This window comes from Pelobates fuscus, chromosome 3, assembly GCF_036172605.1.
Source record: "Pelobates fuscus isolate aPelFus1 chromosome 3, aPelFus1.pri, whole genome shotgun sequence".
NCBI classification, from domain to species: domain Eukaryota; kingdom Metazoa; phylum Chordata; class Amphibia; order Anura; family Pelobatidae; genus Pelobates; species Pelobates fuscus.
In genome coordinates, this window is record NC_086319.1 from 25,768,048 (window position 1) to 25,783,818 (window position 15,771).

Genomic DNA, 15,771 nt, shown 5'->3' on the forward strand with positions numbered 1-15,771 from the left:
CATTAAAAGATATTAAGAAACAGGAAAACTGCTATGTACCAAGATATTTGCAAGTGTGTAACCAGGAAATCCTAGAAGTATTTACGAATATCTTCTAATTTTAGTACTTCACTCTACTTTTAAAATAGGTTTGTATGGGTTAACGATGAAAAGTACCCAACGTGGTTTTAAAATGTTAGCATTTGGGCTGAATTTAGACTTGGAAGAATAGCCATTGTGAAACTGATGTGCCTCCTCTCCAAATGTAACAAAAACACACAAAAATAGCAGTCGAGCTTTCAACATGCACTTTTTTTCCTTGCAAGATTTACAAAAAAGTCAGTGGAGGGAAAGAAAATGGAAAAATTGACACTTAAGATTTACATTTTGTGACTTTAGAAAAGTAAAGTGAAAAAAGAAGGGACAAAAAAAAAATTAAAATAAAAAGAGTCTATTAAACAACCACATCCCATCACAGTTGCTTGTAATTAGAACATTCTAATAAGAATAAGATCCCTTTGGCAGACAAACATTATGCATAATACATATAAGGCAACCCTGATGAATAATATTTGTATTTACAACAAACCCATTAAAAGTATTCAAGGCAAATACATACACATTCAACATGACCTGAACCCATACCATAACTATAACAGAATATGCAATTTGTAGTCTCCAAGCAAAAGACAAAGTGGTAACCATGCCAACTGGGATTGATAACTGTATGGTCAATCCATAACTAGAAAATAAAGATCTTAAGTGGCTTTACGCCAAGTAAGTAGAAATCACACGAGACAGACTAAGAATATTTTGTTGTGTTGAGAGAAAGGAATGCAATAGAATGCATATTGCACAGAGGGCCCTTGAGCTGAATTTACGCATGCAAATACAGTGAACATTAATATTCCAACATAATTGGTGTATTTCTTGGGTGAGTGCTAGAAAGACAAAATAGATGCAGAGTACAAAAGGTCGAACCACATTCTGACTTCTCGATGAAAAAAAGAACAAAACTGGCAGCTGAAACCTGCAGTAACCTGCACCGAGTGACAAATCCTGGTAGCAATACACGTCATCCTCCCTTTCTGCCGAGGCAGAATGGGCAGAACTAAAAGAAGACTGGGAGAGAGGATTTAGTAAGTGGCATTTTCAATACTGCCGTGATTTGGAATGCTGAATTAGCCACTGCAACGTAATGTCTGCAACAGGAAGAGAGAAGACATTATTAAATTAAGCAACAAATATAAAATAAAAATAAATAAAAACCTGCCACAAACATGCATGCACACAACTGCCAAATAGCCAATAGCACAAAGATACATACACACAACTAGCCAGACACACACAACCCTAGCCAATTTCTTGTACACCTATACACACAAAGGGCTTTAAATTTCAAGTCCTGTACTCCTAGCCAGGACTTACATTGGCTGTCACTTCAAAACGTACCTTTCTTCTATTGCGGAATCAGTTTTTTTAATTTCTGATCGATTTCTCTTCAAAACATAAGGCAAAGTAGGGAAGACGTTGTCTTATGTATTTTTCCTACACTTGTCAATCTCCACAAAAGGGTGGAGCTTAAGGCAAGATCCGCTGCCTTGGTAAATTGAGAAAGGCAGTCGAGTTTGCCTTAAGCTACAACCATTGTCAAGCTCAGAAAAATGCATAAGACAGAGTGATCCTTGTTTTATAGAGAAATTGATCCGAAATCAAGAAAGAAGGAAAAAAAGAAAAAAGAAAGATTCTAAAAGAGGAAATGATGAAGATGAAGTAATAGAAGAGAGAGAGTGTTTGAGGTGACAGAGCCACTTCAAGTCTGGAGGGTCAATTTTTTGTTCACCAGGTTGAAATTTTCACTCACCAACGGCCAGCAGAAATTTTAAGCCCTGCTCACAAATGTAAACAAACACACTAATAAAAATGTTCACTTTCTTTCATCCTGCTTGCTGACATTAAGAAGGAAGAAGAGATGGGCAGACAGCGGACTATCCCTAGTGTTAATGGGGGAGTTGGCCATCTCTGGTAACAGACATCTTTCCCGGCTCCCCTCGCACTCCTGGTAATATATTTAGGTAACGTACTGGAGCATAGCGTACTGGAGCAAACGTTTACACAAAATGTGTTGCAGCTGGCACAAACGAAAAATAAAATGCCTTTTTAATCTACGCCAGATCAAACTGAACCACCCGACTCCAAATCTTTGATGGATCAGATCATTTGGGATGAAGTTAAAAATGCATTTTATTTATTTGCACTAGATGAAACGCACTTGTGCGCAAGTGTACGGCTCATGTCTGGCCCCTTGCTGTGTACCAGTTTAACTCTTAATTTTCTTTTCTCACCAGAGACAGACAAACCAGTGATTATTCCTTGCCGTCTATACTGACCAGACAGCTACCAGAAGTGGTCGCATAGAAAAGATTTTGCAGCTGGTGCTGTAGTGATTCATCACATCACAATATAACAAAACCAGTCATTTGTGCCGATTATTACTAGCTGAAGGGCTGCTATACAGCTGACAAAGGCATTGCTTATTGCACCTTAAAGTGACACGGTCATGTTTAGTTTTTTTTATTTCGTGTAGCCCCTCCTCATGCCTCTTGTATCTTAAGGAGTATGTTCCTCCCCCCACCCCCTCCCCCCCTTGCCCTTTACCTTTATTGATATTTTTTATTAGGTATTCTTTGTGCTGGATATCAATACATGGGTGCTGCCATTTTGTTCTCCTTATTATAGAATGTCTGCAATTTCCCATTATTTGGGATTCTTCTGACTGATGGATATTGGATAAATTAGCTTAGCAACTGAAATAGAACTATGCTTAAGCCATTTCAGCTTAAGGGATTGAATTAAAAACAAACTCTGCAAAGTCAGAGTCGCTAAATGTAGCTGGTAAACCTCTTCTGGCTTCCCGCAAAGACTTCAGACAGTCACTAAATGTATTGCATAGTCCCCAATTTGAATGCCATATCATATCTGCAGAGGCCCCAAAATGAATTAACAAAAAAAAGGATCTCACTGTAGGAGCCAGGAAGAGAACAAGCAACAAACCATTAAAAACAAAACAAATTCAACTGCACAATCTTACCTATGTTATTTTTTTCTTTACAGGATATAGAGTAACAGCAGATTTCTCGGTCTTGAATGACAGACAGGTTTCTGTAAAAAGACAAAATAAGAAGTTTAGATATTTTAATGTGATAACTCGAATATAAAAACTTTCCACTATAAGATTTCCTAATGAATCTCACAGAAACGATAGTTTATAGTCTAAATCAAAATATGTATGTATGTGTGTATATATATATATATATATATATATATATATATATATATATATATATATATATATATATATATATATATATATATATAAAAATTGAAATTGTACCTTGCACACAAGCTGTCTTTGCTTAGTGAGTCCAAACCGGGTGCATTACCAGGGCCAAGTATCCATAAATCCAATAACAGATGGCTGCACTCACGGAATATTCAGTTTAAAATATAGCTTTTATTCCATATCCATAAAATCGACGTTTCAGTCCCTCTTGTGGAGGGACTGAAACGTCGATTTTATGGATATGGAATAAAAGCTATATTTTAAACTGAATATTCCGTGAGTGCAGCCATCTGTTATTGGAGATAGATATATATATATATATATATATATATATATATATATATATATATATATATATATATATATATATATATATATATATATATATATATATATATATATATATATATATATATATATATATATATATATATATCCATCCAAGAGGGCTGCACTCACCTGAACATGCATAAATTATAGGGTGCTGCTGGGGCCAAAATATACAAAATACAGAATCCAGCGCACTCGCTTATTAACTAAACAGTGATTTCAAATCTTAGAGATTGTAATAGGTTTATTTAAAAACACCTCACCTAGGCAAAAAATGATGGGGGTTTAGTTACATTATATGATCATACATTGCATAAGCCTGCCACAACGTCAAAGTACCCCATATTCAGCAAGCATTAGGCTGCTACTAGGATAGGACCTGCCGAATATGGGGTACTTTGACGTAGTTGGCAGGCTTATGCAATGTATGATCGTATAATGTAACTAAACTATATATAAAATAATACAGAACTAAAATGTTTAGATAGCTAACGTTAGAATAGCATGGCCAACAAAGTCTAAATTTGGGCAACTAAAATGGGAAAACTTCACTTAAAAACACTTTAGCTTGCTGAAGTGCTTTATGTGCATCCCACACCTCACACTAAATAAAGTGCAGATTGCAATAGAAATTGGCACTTTTATAGATTAACCTTGTGGCACCCCTTTGGGTGTCAGACAACCCGTCCGGTTATTTCTGGGTTGTTTAGCGCAGTCGCTCTAAACTCATATGGCAGGCAATGGCTCAAAGCATCTGAATCACAAAGACTTCTAAATAGGATGTAATAAAGCACCAACAGTGTTCGCCGGAGGACAAAGAATGAGACACATCTTGCTACAGAGCTTGATAAATTGATAAACTCCAATGGGAAGATTAAATACTTTATAAAGCCAACATATCAGATGCCAATTTTAAGGATCAGGAAGCAAAGAACACAGGGTACAGTGTGCAGCAGACTATCACCACATGGCATAAACTGATACCAGCCACGTAAATCACTGGAGACTAAATGCTCTATTACACCTCTCATGTACAACCTTATACAGAGGGTGGCAGCAGACACAGATACGTCGGGTACGGTCACACTATTAAAAGTAAAAAAGTAATTTTTTTATTTAACTGTTTGACACTTACTTAGGACCTTAAGTACCTGCAGTCAGGTACGCCATTACAATACAAAAGCACAAATTCACCTTCAGCATTAGCATAACAATTCCATCGGTCTTCCAGCAGGATTCTTTGGCAGAGAGTGGTGTCAGCTGATGCCATCAGGAAATGATTTAAGTCCTAGAATTGGATATATCCAATTCAGGGGGAGGGGGGGAGGAAATTCTACTGTAACTAGATTGGTGAAGAGAACCAGATAGCAAGTGCCAAGGAGACCAATATGATTGTAGAAAACAACGCACTGCGCCAATGGTCTCTATGAGACCATCTGGTTGAATGGTAGGGTTTAACTCAGCTCTTGGGGTAGGAGCGCCTGTAGTATCAGAAAAACAGCCACTAGAGGTGTTTAGCGCCGCAATGTAAACATTGGTATATCTACTGAACGGCAATCTGTCCAGCTGCAGGGTTAAAACCACAAGGGCATGGCACCCAGACCTACTCATTGACAGGAAGTGGTCTGGGTTCCTATAGAGCACCTTAAACAGTGAGACTGAGTCAGGGTACTTCGTGCACCACAACCACTACACAAAGCTGCAGAAGTCATAGTGCCAAATGTGCACTTTAATGCACTGCACACACCAGACATGCTTGTGTACCATTTACATTATATACAGTTGTGGGATGTGATACACACTGCACAATACTTACAGTTTCTCAATAAGCTGCTTTTCATCCAGGGCATTTTCAAGGTCCTTTTTATTTCCTAACACAAGTACCTGGAAAATGCAAAAAAGAGAAAAGGGGGGAAACCATTACTTTAGCCAGCCCTCGGAACCTTCTAAACAAAGGTTAAGTGGTTTATTAAACACACTGTGTCAGTGTATGCAGAATACATGTATAGAACATCACTTGCAGTTTTACCTCTGCAGTACTTCTCATTGTTATTTATGAATAGGTGGAATATGTACACCGATGCCCTCTGCTGGTATCAAGCCAACTCGCGTTACACTCAACTGAGGCACTAATTTGCACCAGTTGATGGGTAAACTATGTAATGTATGATCTTTGAACACACTAATGGCCCAGCACTTACTTACATGTAATTACAGATCTTCTTATAGCAAACCCTACGTTTTATTTTTAAAGGTTTATGCCAATTGTGAATTTGTGTGCATATTTTTTTTTTTTTTTTAAATAAAAATAAAATAGAAAGTTTAGCAGCTTACAGGGATTCCTTGCAACTGTGGCTTTTCAAGCAAATTGTGCAATTCATATTTCGATGCTTCCACTTTATCCAAGTCTGCTGCATCTACCATATACCTAAACACAAGGGAAACAGACATTTATTTGTGTTCCATAAGTTTTGAAGGCATCACAAGATCTGGCATACAATAATCGCATTTTTTACTTACACAACAGCATTGACACCTCTACAGTAGCGCTCCCACATACTGCGAAATCTTGGCTGACCCCCAATATCCCAAACCTGGAAAGAACACAAAAAAAAAAAATCCACCCACAAAATTACTAAATTGTTTAAGTATAGAATTATTTTAAGATTTCTATATCACTTCAGTCACATGCACTCAGACCCTACAAGAAGATTAACAATGTGATATGCTATTAGACATTATTGTGAGATTCCACACAAGTAAATGAGACTTTAAAATGGCCTCAGTTGACTGATCAAGGTTTGTATTTAGAGCCAAAAGTGACAGTCACATAGTCTTAGAATAATTTCAAAAGTAGTGCAACATGTCACCCAAGGACTCGACTGACAGACAAAACATCTACTAAAAGTTAACTACAGTGAACAGGAGAATTAATGCCTCTAGAACAAGGTGCATGGACTTCATCAACCCCACCACACACAATTTTAAAAAGGATGTCACCATCAAGGGGCTTTGCAGAAGACTCAAGAAGGTGACAACTGCGCTTGGAGATCAGGGGTTGGGGGGCATCATCCAGAGCAGATGTCAGCACTGTACTTTTAAGAATGCGTGTGAGTGTAGCACAGAGGTCGATGGAGGATCCCGCGAGATCACAGTATCTTCCATAGACAGCTTTTTTTCAACCAACCATTTTGTCAAGCGGAGGAAAAATACTGAGACAAAGCACTCCCCTACATGGTCTTATTATGTCTTTTGACTGGGTTGAAATTCCAACACAGTTAAGGTGAGTATTTCATAATTATTAAATACTGATTGTGGGAGGAGGAAAAGGGCTGCTTTAATGAGATGAATCAGGTAGTTACTTAGCAACAACAAAATAACTTTTTAGAGGAACACAACAGATGAGCAATTAATAGCTTGCAGTTTGTTGCCCAGTTTGTTGCCCAAAAAAAAAAAAATGTACAATGTACTGTTTTTCCATGTATGAAGTCAACTGTAGCCTGGTCTGTCGAATGATGTACCACTTCTATTTATACAATGTTTTCACTTTTGCAAAAGTTGCCTAGGTCAGACAAGCCAAGATAGACACACTCACATGAACATGAACACACAGACATTCCAAACCGCCACACTCTTCCCCATAACCACTTCCTTTTCTGAAAAGTGGTTATAGTGGTGGGAGTATCTAGGAGTCTTCAGAAGTTAAAGGAACACTATAGGGTCAGGAACACAAACATGTATCCCTGACCTTATAGTGTTAAAAAACCACTCTCTAGACCCCCTGACCCCTCTAAATATAGTAAAATCTTATTTGTATTCAAGTCTGCAGCTGCTGGCTCTGCCTGCTTACAGCGGACATCATCAGAAGTGATTCTGTGAGCCAATCACAATGCTTCCCAATGAGATTTGCTGAGACTGTCAAGGAGGCAGATCAGGGGCAGAGCCAGAGTCAAACACAGCCCTGGCCAATCAGCATCTCCTCATAGAGATGCATTTAATCAACGTATCTCTATAAGGAGAGTTCAGTGCAGAGGGTGGAGACACTGAATGGCAGTCACACTGTGCAGCACCTCTAGCAGCCATCAGAGGAGTGGCCAGTGGAGTTATCCCTAGGCTAATATGTAAACACTGCATTTTCTCTGAAAATACCATATTTACTGCAAAAAGCCTGAAGGGAATGATTCTATTCACCAGAACAAATACAACAAGGTGTAGGCATTCTGGTGACTAAATTATTTTGCAATGGCTTAACCCCAAAGTTGGAGCATTAGCACCCGACACTGCTTCACCCACCACAACCTCCACGCTGCCTTCCCCTCTGCCACCACAGTATGAAGAAAGCTGGCAAAACCCTCAGAGCAACACATTGTGGAGGACAGATTCAATTTAAAGTATAACACAGACATCGCAGGAAGCAAAAAAAAAAAAAAAAAAGGTATAGCTGTGTTTCAAAGGTCTTATCTTGATAAGAAGTAACTTAAATTTCAAAATATTAAAGAAGAACAGTTACTTCTCTGGAAATTGAGAAAGAAAAATCACCAATAATTTGTGTTAAACCCTTTTTCATGTGAGGTTACATTTTCTTTTCAGAATGTAACAAGTGGCACCATACTCCAGTTCACTCCAGGCATACCCAGGGTAAATAAGGACAGGTTTATAGTTGCAACTTTTCATCTTCTGTTAGTCATGTTCGATGGCAGAAAATGACAACAGTTATAACAAAGACTGACAAGATGGAGGCGCCCAGTTTCAGAATAGCTGTGAACATTTCTTCATTTAAAATTCATTTTTTTCAGATCTCACAAAAACATATATGCTAAATATAAATATAAAAAAAATGAGGGAACTGACAATTCCTTTTTAGGGTCTGCCACTATGTGGCGTCTTTTATGCAGCATTTTATAAAACGTAATAAAAATAATTAAACAAATAAAAATGCACACTTACTTTGATAGTAACATTCCCCTTGGTTACTTTTCGCATATTGAAACCAACGGTAGGAATCATGTCTTCTGTAAACTGACCAGACTAAAAAATAAAGAGTTTCTTTTAAACAAATACATAGGAGCTTATTTATTTTTTTTACTATAAAGTGCATTAAAAACCGTATAGAAACATTCCGGCTGAAATAGTCCAACTATGACTAAAGCCAAGTAGGTGATTTTTTTTTCTCCAAATCAGCTATATTTTTACTAAATTTTGCAATTGTTTTTAATTCACTTCGGTGAATAAACCCACAGTGGGGTATAGGTCAAAAAAGTGCTGAACATTAAAGTAGGACAAGATGTTAAGAAATGCTACAACTAAAAGGGACGTAATGCGTCTAGACTGAGAGGAAGTTATTATATACATAAAAACTGCATTATAACATATTAAAAAGGAGTTAAAATGCACTGTATGTGTTATGTTTGAAAGGGTTGTGTAAGTTGGAGGAGGAGGAGTGCTTTAGGAAATGCTGCAGAACATAATTACGCAACAAATACATCTGAACACATGACTACTGCTTTGCTGCCAATAAGTAAAATTAAAAAAAAAAAAAAAAGCTCAAGATTTATTTGCTGGTGGGTAATCAGGCAACAGCATATCTATAAAACTAAAAAAAAAACTAAAAAAAAAAGGAAGGGAAAAATAAGGTGGGCTCTAATAGTTTCTAAATTATTTAAACTCTTTCAAACCCTTGAATTAGAGAGTTAATTGCTTCTGCTGCTCATTTCCTATAGATCGTCTTTATAGATTAGATAAAACCATAGATTCCGTTAGAGAGTTAAAATAGTGACTAACATACAGCAGAGCAATGCCTATAAGCCTCCTTTTCTCAAAAACAAAACAAACAAAAAACCACGGTTCTGTAGTAAAACGCTATATATGCAACAATTTATGGACATAAAGAGTAACGAAGAATAGACATTAACAAGTTGAAAAGTCATAGTTTTGACTGAAGACAGCAAATTAACCAATACAGGGCCCCCAGACAAAAAACCACTACAGCCAAGGCACCAGGGACACTGTCCTACAATTAGTGGCCACATTGTTTTCCGTTTAAACTTACCTGGGGAGTCCCTAGGACACCTCTGATGCAGCCTACTTTTGTGACGTATCAAAAGCGAACGTTCTCCCTCTACAAATCAATGTTGCGCCTACCTGGATGACATTCGTTGGTTGAGAGTGACAGGTGACCCTTTCAGCCAATGAATTTCGTTAAAACAGAGGCCAATTTGACGCCAAAGTGGAAGTAGAAACTTTGACATTAGAGTGATCGGAAAAGGAGTCAGATCCAAAGCATGTTTTTCAAGGACCCAGGTAAGTATCAAATGGTTTGACACAGTTTAACTTTCTACTGTGGAAGCATCTGGAGACTCCTGCAACCATAACTACTACATCTGGCTGAAATGGCTTTGGTGCCTAGACTGTCCCTTTAACAAAGAATGAGTATCTAGTAGCACATTAAGTAAGGAAAACCTATTTGTGTTTTATCAAGAACATTCACGGAAAAAGTCCTTTTAAATTACCCATTATAATAACCTAAGCATATATTTAGAAACGTCCGGTGCATTATGAGTAAGCATGTCACATACAATTTATCAGCTTGTTAGAGCATTGGTAACGTCACTGCTGAAGAACCGGGTTCGAATCCCTGTTAGACTACCACCAGTAAATCTCCCTGGGCAAGAAACCGAGAAATACCATGTCTTCACATCCTCAGAGTGTAAGCTTATTTGAGCAGGGCCTTCTTTACTTCTTCCCCTTTCTATCATTGTAAAGCACTATGTTAAATGCTATAATAACTACACTATAAGTTGCCTCGGTTACAGATTCAAGTATCTATAGATCAAACTACAACACAGACTCCTATACAATGCAGTAGGGGGGTGATGCCCCATAGAGCCCAGAGTGACACACTATGGTGACACAATGAGGTAAAGTGCAGCATCAGTGAGGAGGGGGAAGCGTTTTATTTTGCAGTTTACTTGCTTTAACGTGCAAAACAAAGCCACCCTTGATGACTGTGCAAGCAATGGGTTGCTATGGATGGAAGTAGATAACAAGCTAAATTGAATTAATTGAATAAAGAATGTTGGCTCAGCTCTATAACGGGTGGAACGCACACATTTGCCATTATCTAGTAAAATACCTGTTCAGGATTTCATAAAACAGTACACGATGACCGATAGAACAATTTGGCATAGTGTGGGCAACATATTCTACCTTTTCACATAAACCTCTGTACTAATTGGTCCAACTGAATTAAATGCCGATGTTTTAACGTGCTGAAAAGCTACATGAATAAATAAAAATTAGCATATATACAGGGAAGCATACGCAGGCTGGATCAATGACTTTTATAAATGATGCAGCAGAAGATACCGAGTCATTGCATGCAGCCTGGGGGCAGACAGAGACCAGCTAGGCTGCACTGGGAGTATATTAAGGATAGTCTCAGGCCAGGGGTGGAAAAAAGGAAGATCACAGTCAGCTGTTGTAAAGCATCATGGGAGGTGTGGTTTTACAGCTGGGGACCTGTCTATGCCCCAGTGCATGGTCACTGCATAAGGGGGTGCACTGACAGTTAAAGAGGGATAGTTTGCCTGGGGAAGACAAAAGTAAATGCCTCCCTTCTGTTCTAAAACCACAAATCCCATGATACTTTGCAAACTGACAGCTGAAGGCCTGTTCTCAGCCCCCAGGACACAGTCATTACATGCAGATTAGGGGGCTGCACTGAGAGGTTAATATGGAGTCTGGTACTTTGCCTCATGAGGAACATACCCCCACTGTTTAAAACCACAAATCCCATGATGCCTTGCAACGTTACAGCTGGGGACCTGTCTTTGCCCCAGTGCACTGTCACTGCATGCAGGTTGGGGGGTTACATTTTGCCTCAGGTCAGGGGTAGACAGGAGGTACCCTCCCTATTCTAAAAACTACAGCTCCCATGATGCTTGGCTTCCTGTTTCTGCTCCCAGTAGACTGTCACTACATGCTTGTTAGGAGGGGGTGACATTTTGCCTCAGGGCAGGGGTAGACATGTGATACACCCCCCCCCCTCCCCCCCTTTCTAACACTACAGCTCCCATGATGCTTTGCTCCCTCACAGCTGGGGACCTGCCTTTGCCCTCATTACACAGTCACTGCATCCAGGTTAGGAGGGGGTGACATTCTACCTCAGGGCAGGGGTAGACATGTGTGGTACCCCTCCCTTTTCTAAAACTACAGCTCCCATGATGCTTTGCTCCCTCACAGCTGGGACCTGCCTTTGCCCTCAGTACAGTCACTGAATGCAGGTTGGGGGGGAGGGGGTGACATTCTGCCTCAGGTCAGGGGTAGGCATGTGTGGTATCCCCCCCCCCCTATTCTAAAACTACAGCTCCCATGATGCTTTGCTCCCTCACAGCTGGTACCTGTCTCTGCCCCAGGACAGGGCTGCCCTCCTTTCCCCTGAGGACCTAGCTGTGGCCACCCTTGCCATGGCCGGCTGCCGGGTACTTACCGCTCCTTGCCATAGCCGGCTGCCAGTGCGGGTACTTACCGCTATGACGTTAACGAAGGTGGTCTTCCCGGAGTACTGCAGCCCCACGAGCGTCAGCTCCATCTCCTCCCTCCAGAACAGGGACCGGAACCAGTCCAGCAGCTTGTTCAGGAGGCTGATCATGGCGGCGGCGGGCGGACACTGTGACACGGGGGCCTGAAGCCGGGCTGCTATCACTTCACACCGGGCTGCGGGCTGGTCATATGACAGCCGTGACGTCACGGGCCGCGGACACTGGGCAGGCACGCAATCACATGACCCGAGTCAGCGCGATAATCACATGACGCGGTGGGAGGAGTCACGTGACGAGGCTGGGCTGGGCTGCAGTCAGTGCGAGCTGGAGGGGAGGAGTCACATGACGCGCTGGGGAGAGGGGAGTGGTCACGTGATGAGGCTGGCTGGGCTGCACTCAGTGTGAGCTGAAGGGGAGGAGTCACGTGATGAGGCTGGCTGGGCTGCAGTCAGTGTGAGCTGGAGGGGAGGAGTCACGTGATGAGGCTGGCTGGGCTGCAGTCAGTGTGAGCTGTCTGGAATGCAGTGTTTCTAGGCCAGAAAATGTGAGGATTCACTCTGCCTTCCTGGTCATTCACACTCCCTGCCCCAGTCCTCTCCATGACACCATCCAAATCTGGGACATGCTGTCAGGAAAGGAACACTGAAGGCACCATAACCACATCAGCGTGTAGTGGTTATGGTGCCAGAAGTGTCATGGTGTGGTAGAAGCAACAGGATGTTTACGAAAAGTTCAGTACTCACATGGTTAAAACTACTGTGCAACTATCTTGAACCAGGGGGCATTTTGCGTTGGCGTCGCTAGGGGGGAGCCAGAGGGGGCCATGGACCCCCCCTAGATCAGGCTGTGCCTGATGGCTCGCTGCGCATGCTGCCTGCCTGAAGCACTTGCCGCCGTGCTTTAATCATCAGGGAACTGACAGCCGCGAGGTGAGAGTTTAAACTCGCGGCAGTCGGTTCCCTGATGATTTTAGTTGTTTCAGCTTCTTCCTGAGTGGCGCCAGTGTGCCTTGCGTCATAGGCAGACCTTCTCAGGCCATGGAGCGGGAGCGCATATTGCTGTGCGGCCACACCATTAGACTGAACTGAAGAGCATAAGCAGAGACTCTGAGAGCAGAGGGGAGAAGAGCAAGCAAAGGGTAGAAGTAGATTGGAGCAGAGAGGAGAGCAAGTAAGGGGGGGGGGCTGAGCAATTAGAGAGGAGCAGAGCAAGTAAGTCTGTCAGTTTAAGCCTCCAATTGTAATTTTTGCAGTTATTGATAAACAGGGTTAACTCCATCTCTAGTACGGCCACCAAAGGTGCTTTCATGTCGTTAGGTGATTTTTGGTCGCCTAACTGACACAGGATATCAGTGTTAACATCCAGCATCAGCTAATAACCCATAGGAAATCACTGATTCAATGCTTTCCTATGGGGAGCTCCAATGTAATTACCTCGCATGCGCATTAGCCCCCCTACCACTAGCTGGCTTCAGCAGAGGTGGAACCTGACTCAGTGCCGAGGGGCAAAAGTGTTTTTAACCCTTTTAATGTTTAAGTGGGGGGAGGGAGGGATACTACTACAACTTTGTATTCCTAGCACTAAAGTTTCCTTTTACATGAGGGCACTAGGACACTTCTGGAACCATAACCCCTACAGTGAGTTCTAATGGCTATGGTGCTTGGAGTGTTCCTTGAAGCCAATGCCAAGAGTGCTTAAAAATCACTCTGTGAAAAGGATAGAGACATGGCACAAAGCTCCATTCTTATATCCCATGTGCAGTGTGATGAAAGTGTGTGTTTGTGTCAGTGAATGTGTGTGTGTCAAATCAGTGAGTTTGTGTCTGTCAGTGATGTTTGTGTGTGTGTATCTGCCAGTGTGTGTCGGTCAGTAAATGTGTGGTGGCAAATCAAATATAACATCATATTCCGGCTCCCGCGGCATTAGTAAACAGCGCGCGAGGGAGCAGAGCAGGGGGATCATAACTCCCTCGCCGCCGCTGGTTCTAACACAGCCGCATGCCTCCCAGCAGCCCCACTGCACCCCAGGGACAGATCCATGTCAGCTCTCCAGGTAGGGAGGCTGGGTGGAAAATGTGAATCTATAATTGTAATAATTTGTGTATGTATGAGTGTGTATGTGTGCATGTGTATGTATGAGTGTATGTGAGTGTTTGTCAAAGCAATGAGAGCCTGTCATTGAGTGTGTGTGTGACTATCAGTGTGTCTGTGAATGAGTGTCTGTCACTGTTTGTGAGTCTGTCAGTTTGTGTCAAATCAGTGAGTTTGTGTCTGTAAGTGACGTCTGTGTGTGTGTGTGTGTGTGTGTGTGTGTGACTGTCAGTGTGTATCTGCCAGTGTGTGTCAGTCAGAGAATGTGTGGTGTCAAATCAGTGAGTCTGTGTCTGTCAGCGACATCTGTGTGTTTGTCATTGAGTGTGTGTGTCCGTGACTGTCCGTGTGTATCAGCCAATGTGTTTGTGTCTGTCAGAGTGTGTGTTTAAAGGGTGTGCACTATAGGCACCCAGACCACTTCAGCTCATTTAAGTGGTCTGGGTGCAGTGTCCCAGTCCCCTTAACCCTGCAAGGGTAATTATTGCAGTTTCTCAGAAACTGCAATAATTACTTTAAGGGGCTAACACCACTGTAACAGATCCCCATGTTCTTGGATGATAATTTTGTTTTGGCTAGATTGGCATACGAACCTAACTGAACAGATTGCCCCGAACAAAGTACCGAACACATGGACCACCCAGAACAGTCATGTGCCACTAGTTGACCCACTTGACCTCACGCCTACAGGAACTGCAAACACTTGAACATTCTAAGTGATCGGCTGGGTGGCCGCCGTTCATATGGACGGACACGAGGTGGCGACCATCTTGTTTTGGCAAACGCTTCCCGCGGTGTTTGGTCATTGAGTGTATGGAACTATTATCGGACACTTAACGGCCATGACACCGCTGAGACTTCCACCTCACCTATGTTCGCTCCTATTCATCTGAGGAAAGCGGTGTTCGGTGAAATCAAACTTCCGAACGAGGGGTACACGACTAGTTTTCCCACGAACTGCTACTTTTTGTATTTTGTTGTGTTTGAAGCTCTCGAAAGAGACCGACCGCACAACCTGAATCTATTGAACTATTTGGGACAAGTGCCTCGTGTGCGGTTTGTCAGAAATCAGACTTCCATGAAAATCCTGAACCCCTGAACCAATCTAGGTGATTCTTGGATATGTTGCTCACCCAGATTGGGGCTATCAGGGGATATACTTTTTGTGGGGGGGTTTTGGGGCTACTTTCCGGTTGCCTGTAAAATTGTGTTCCTTTTTGTCTTGAAATAATTGAGTTCATACAGTACTTGACTCAATTATCACCCAGGCAGAGGGGAAGGATTGTATGAAATGTATGGGAGTGTCATGTATTGTAACAACGTTGTCCTTGGTCTGTGACTTTGTAATACAGTCTTCCTTCAGGTCCAGGTGGGAGTACCCCTTGCATGGGGATTGTCATAAAAGGCCAAGTGTGGTCCCATTAAAATCAGTTCACTTCACCCTCAACACGCAGCCTCATCTCGTGATTGTAGGGACCAGCGATACCTG

General features: G+C 41.7%; 1 protein-coding gene across 1 annotated transcript; it reads right to left on the bottom strand.

Annotated features, from left to right (window-relative positions):
• Positions 1 to 412: 412 nt before the first annotated feature.
• LOC134600700 (ADP-ribosylation factor-like protein 8B) lies at positions 413 to 12,401 on the bottom strand. Its single transcript, XM_063445083.1, has 7 exons — positions 12,180 to 12,401; positions 8,600 to 8,680; positions 6,173 to 6,246; positions 5,987 to 6,080; positions 5,469 to 5,536; positions 3,071 to 3,141; positions 413 to 1,181 (listed from the first exon to the last, which is right to left on the bottom strand). The coding sequence occupies exons 1-7, from the start codon at positions 12,300 to 12,302 to the stop codon at positions 1,132 to 1,134; spliced, it is 561 nt and encodes a 186-aa protein (XP_063301153.1). The 5' UTR covers positions 12,303 to 12,401; the 3' UTR covers positions 413 to 1,131.
• Between the last annotated feature and the right edge of the window lie 3,370 nt (positions 12,402 to 15,771).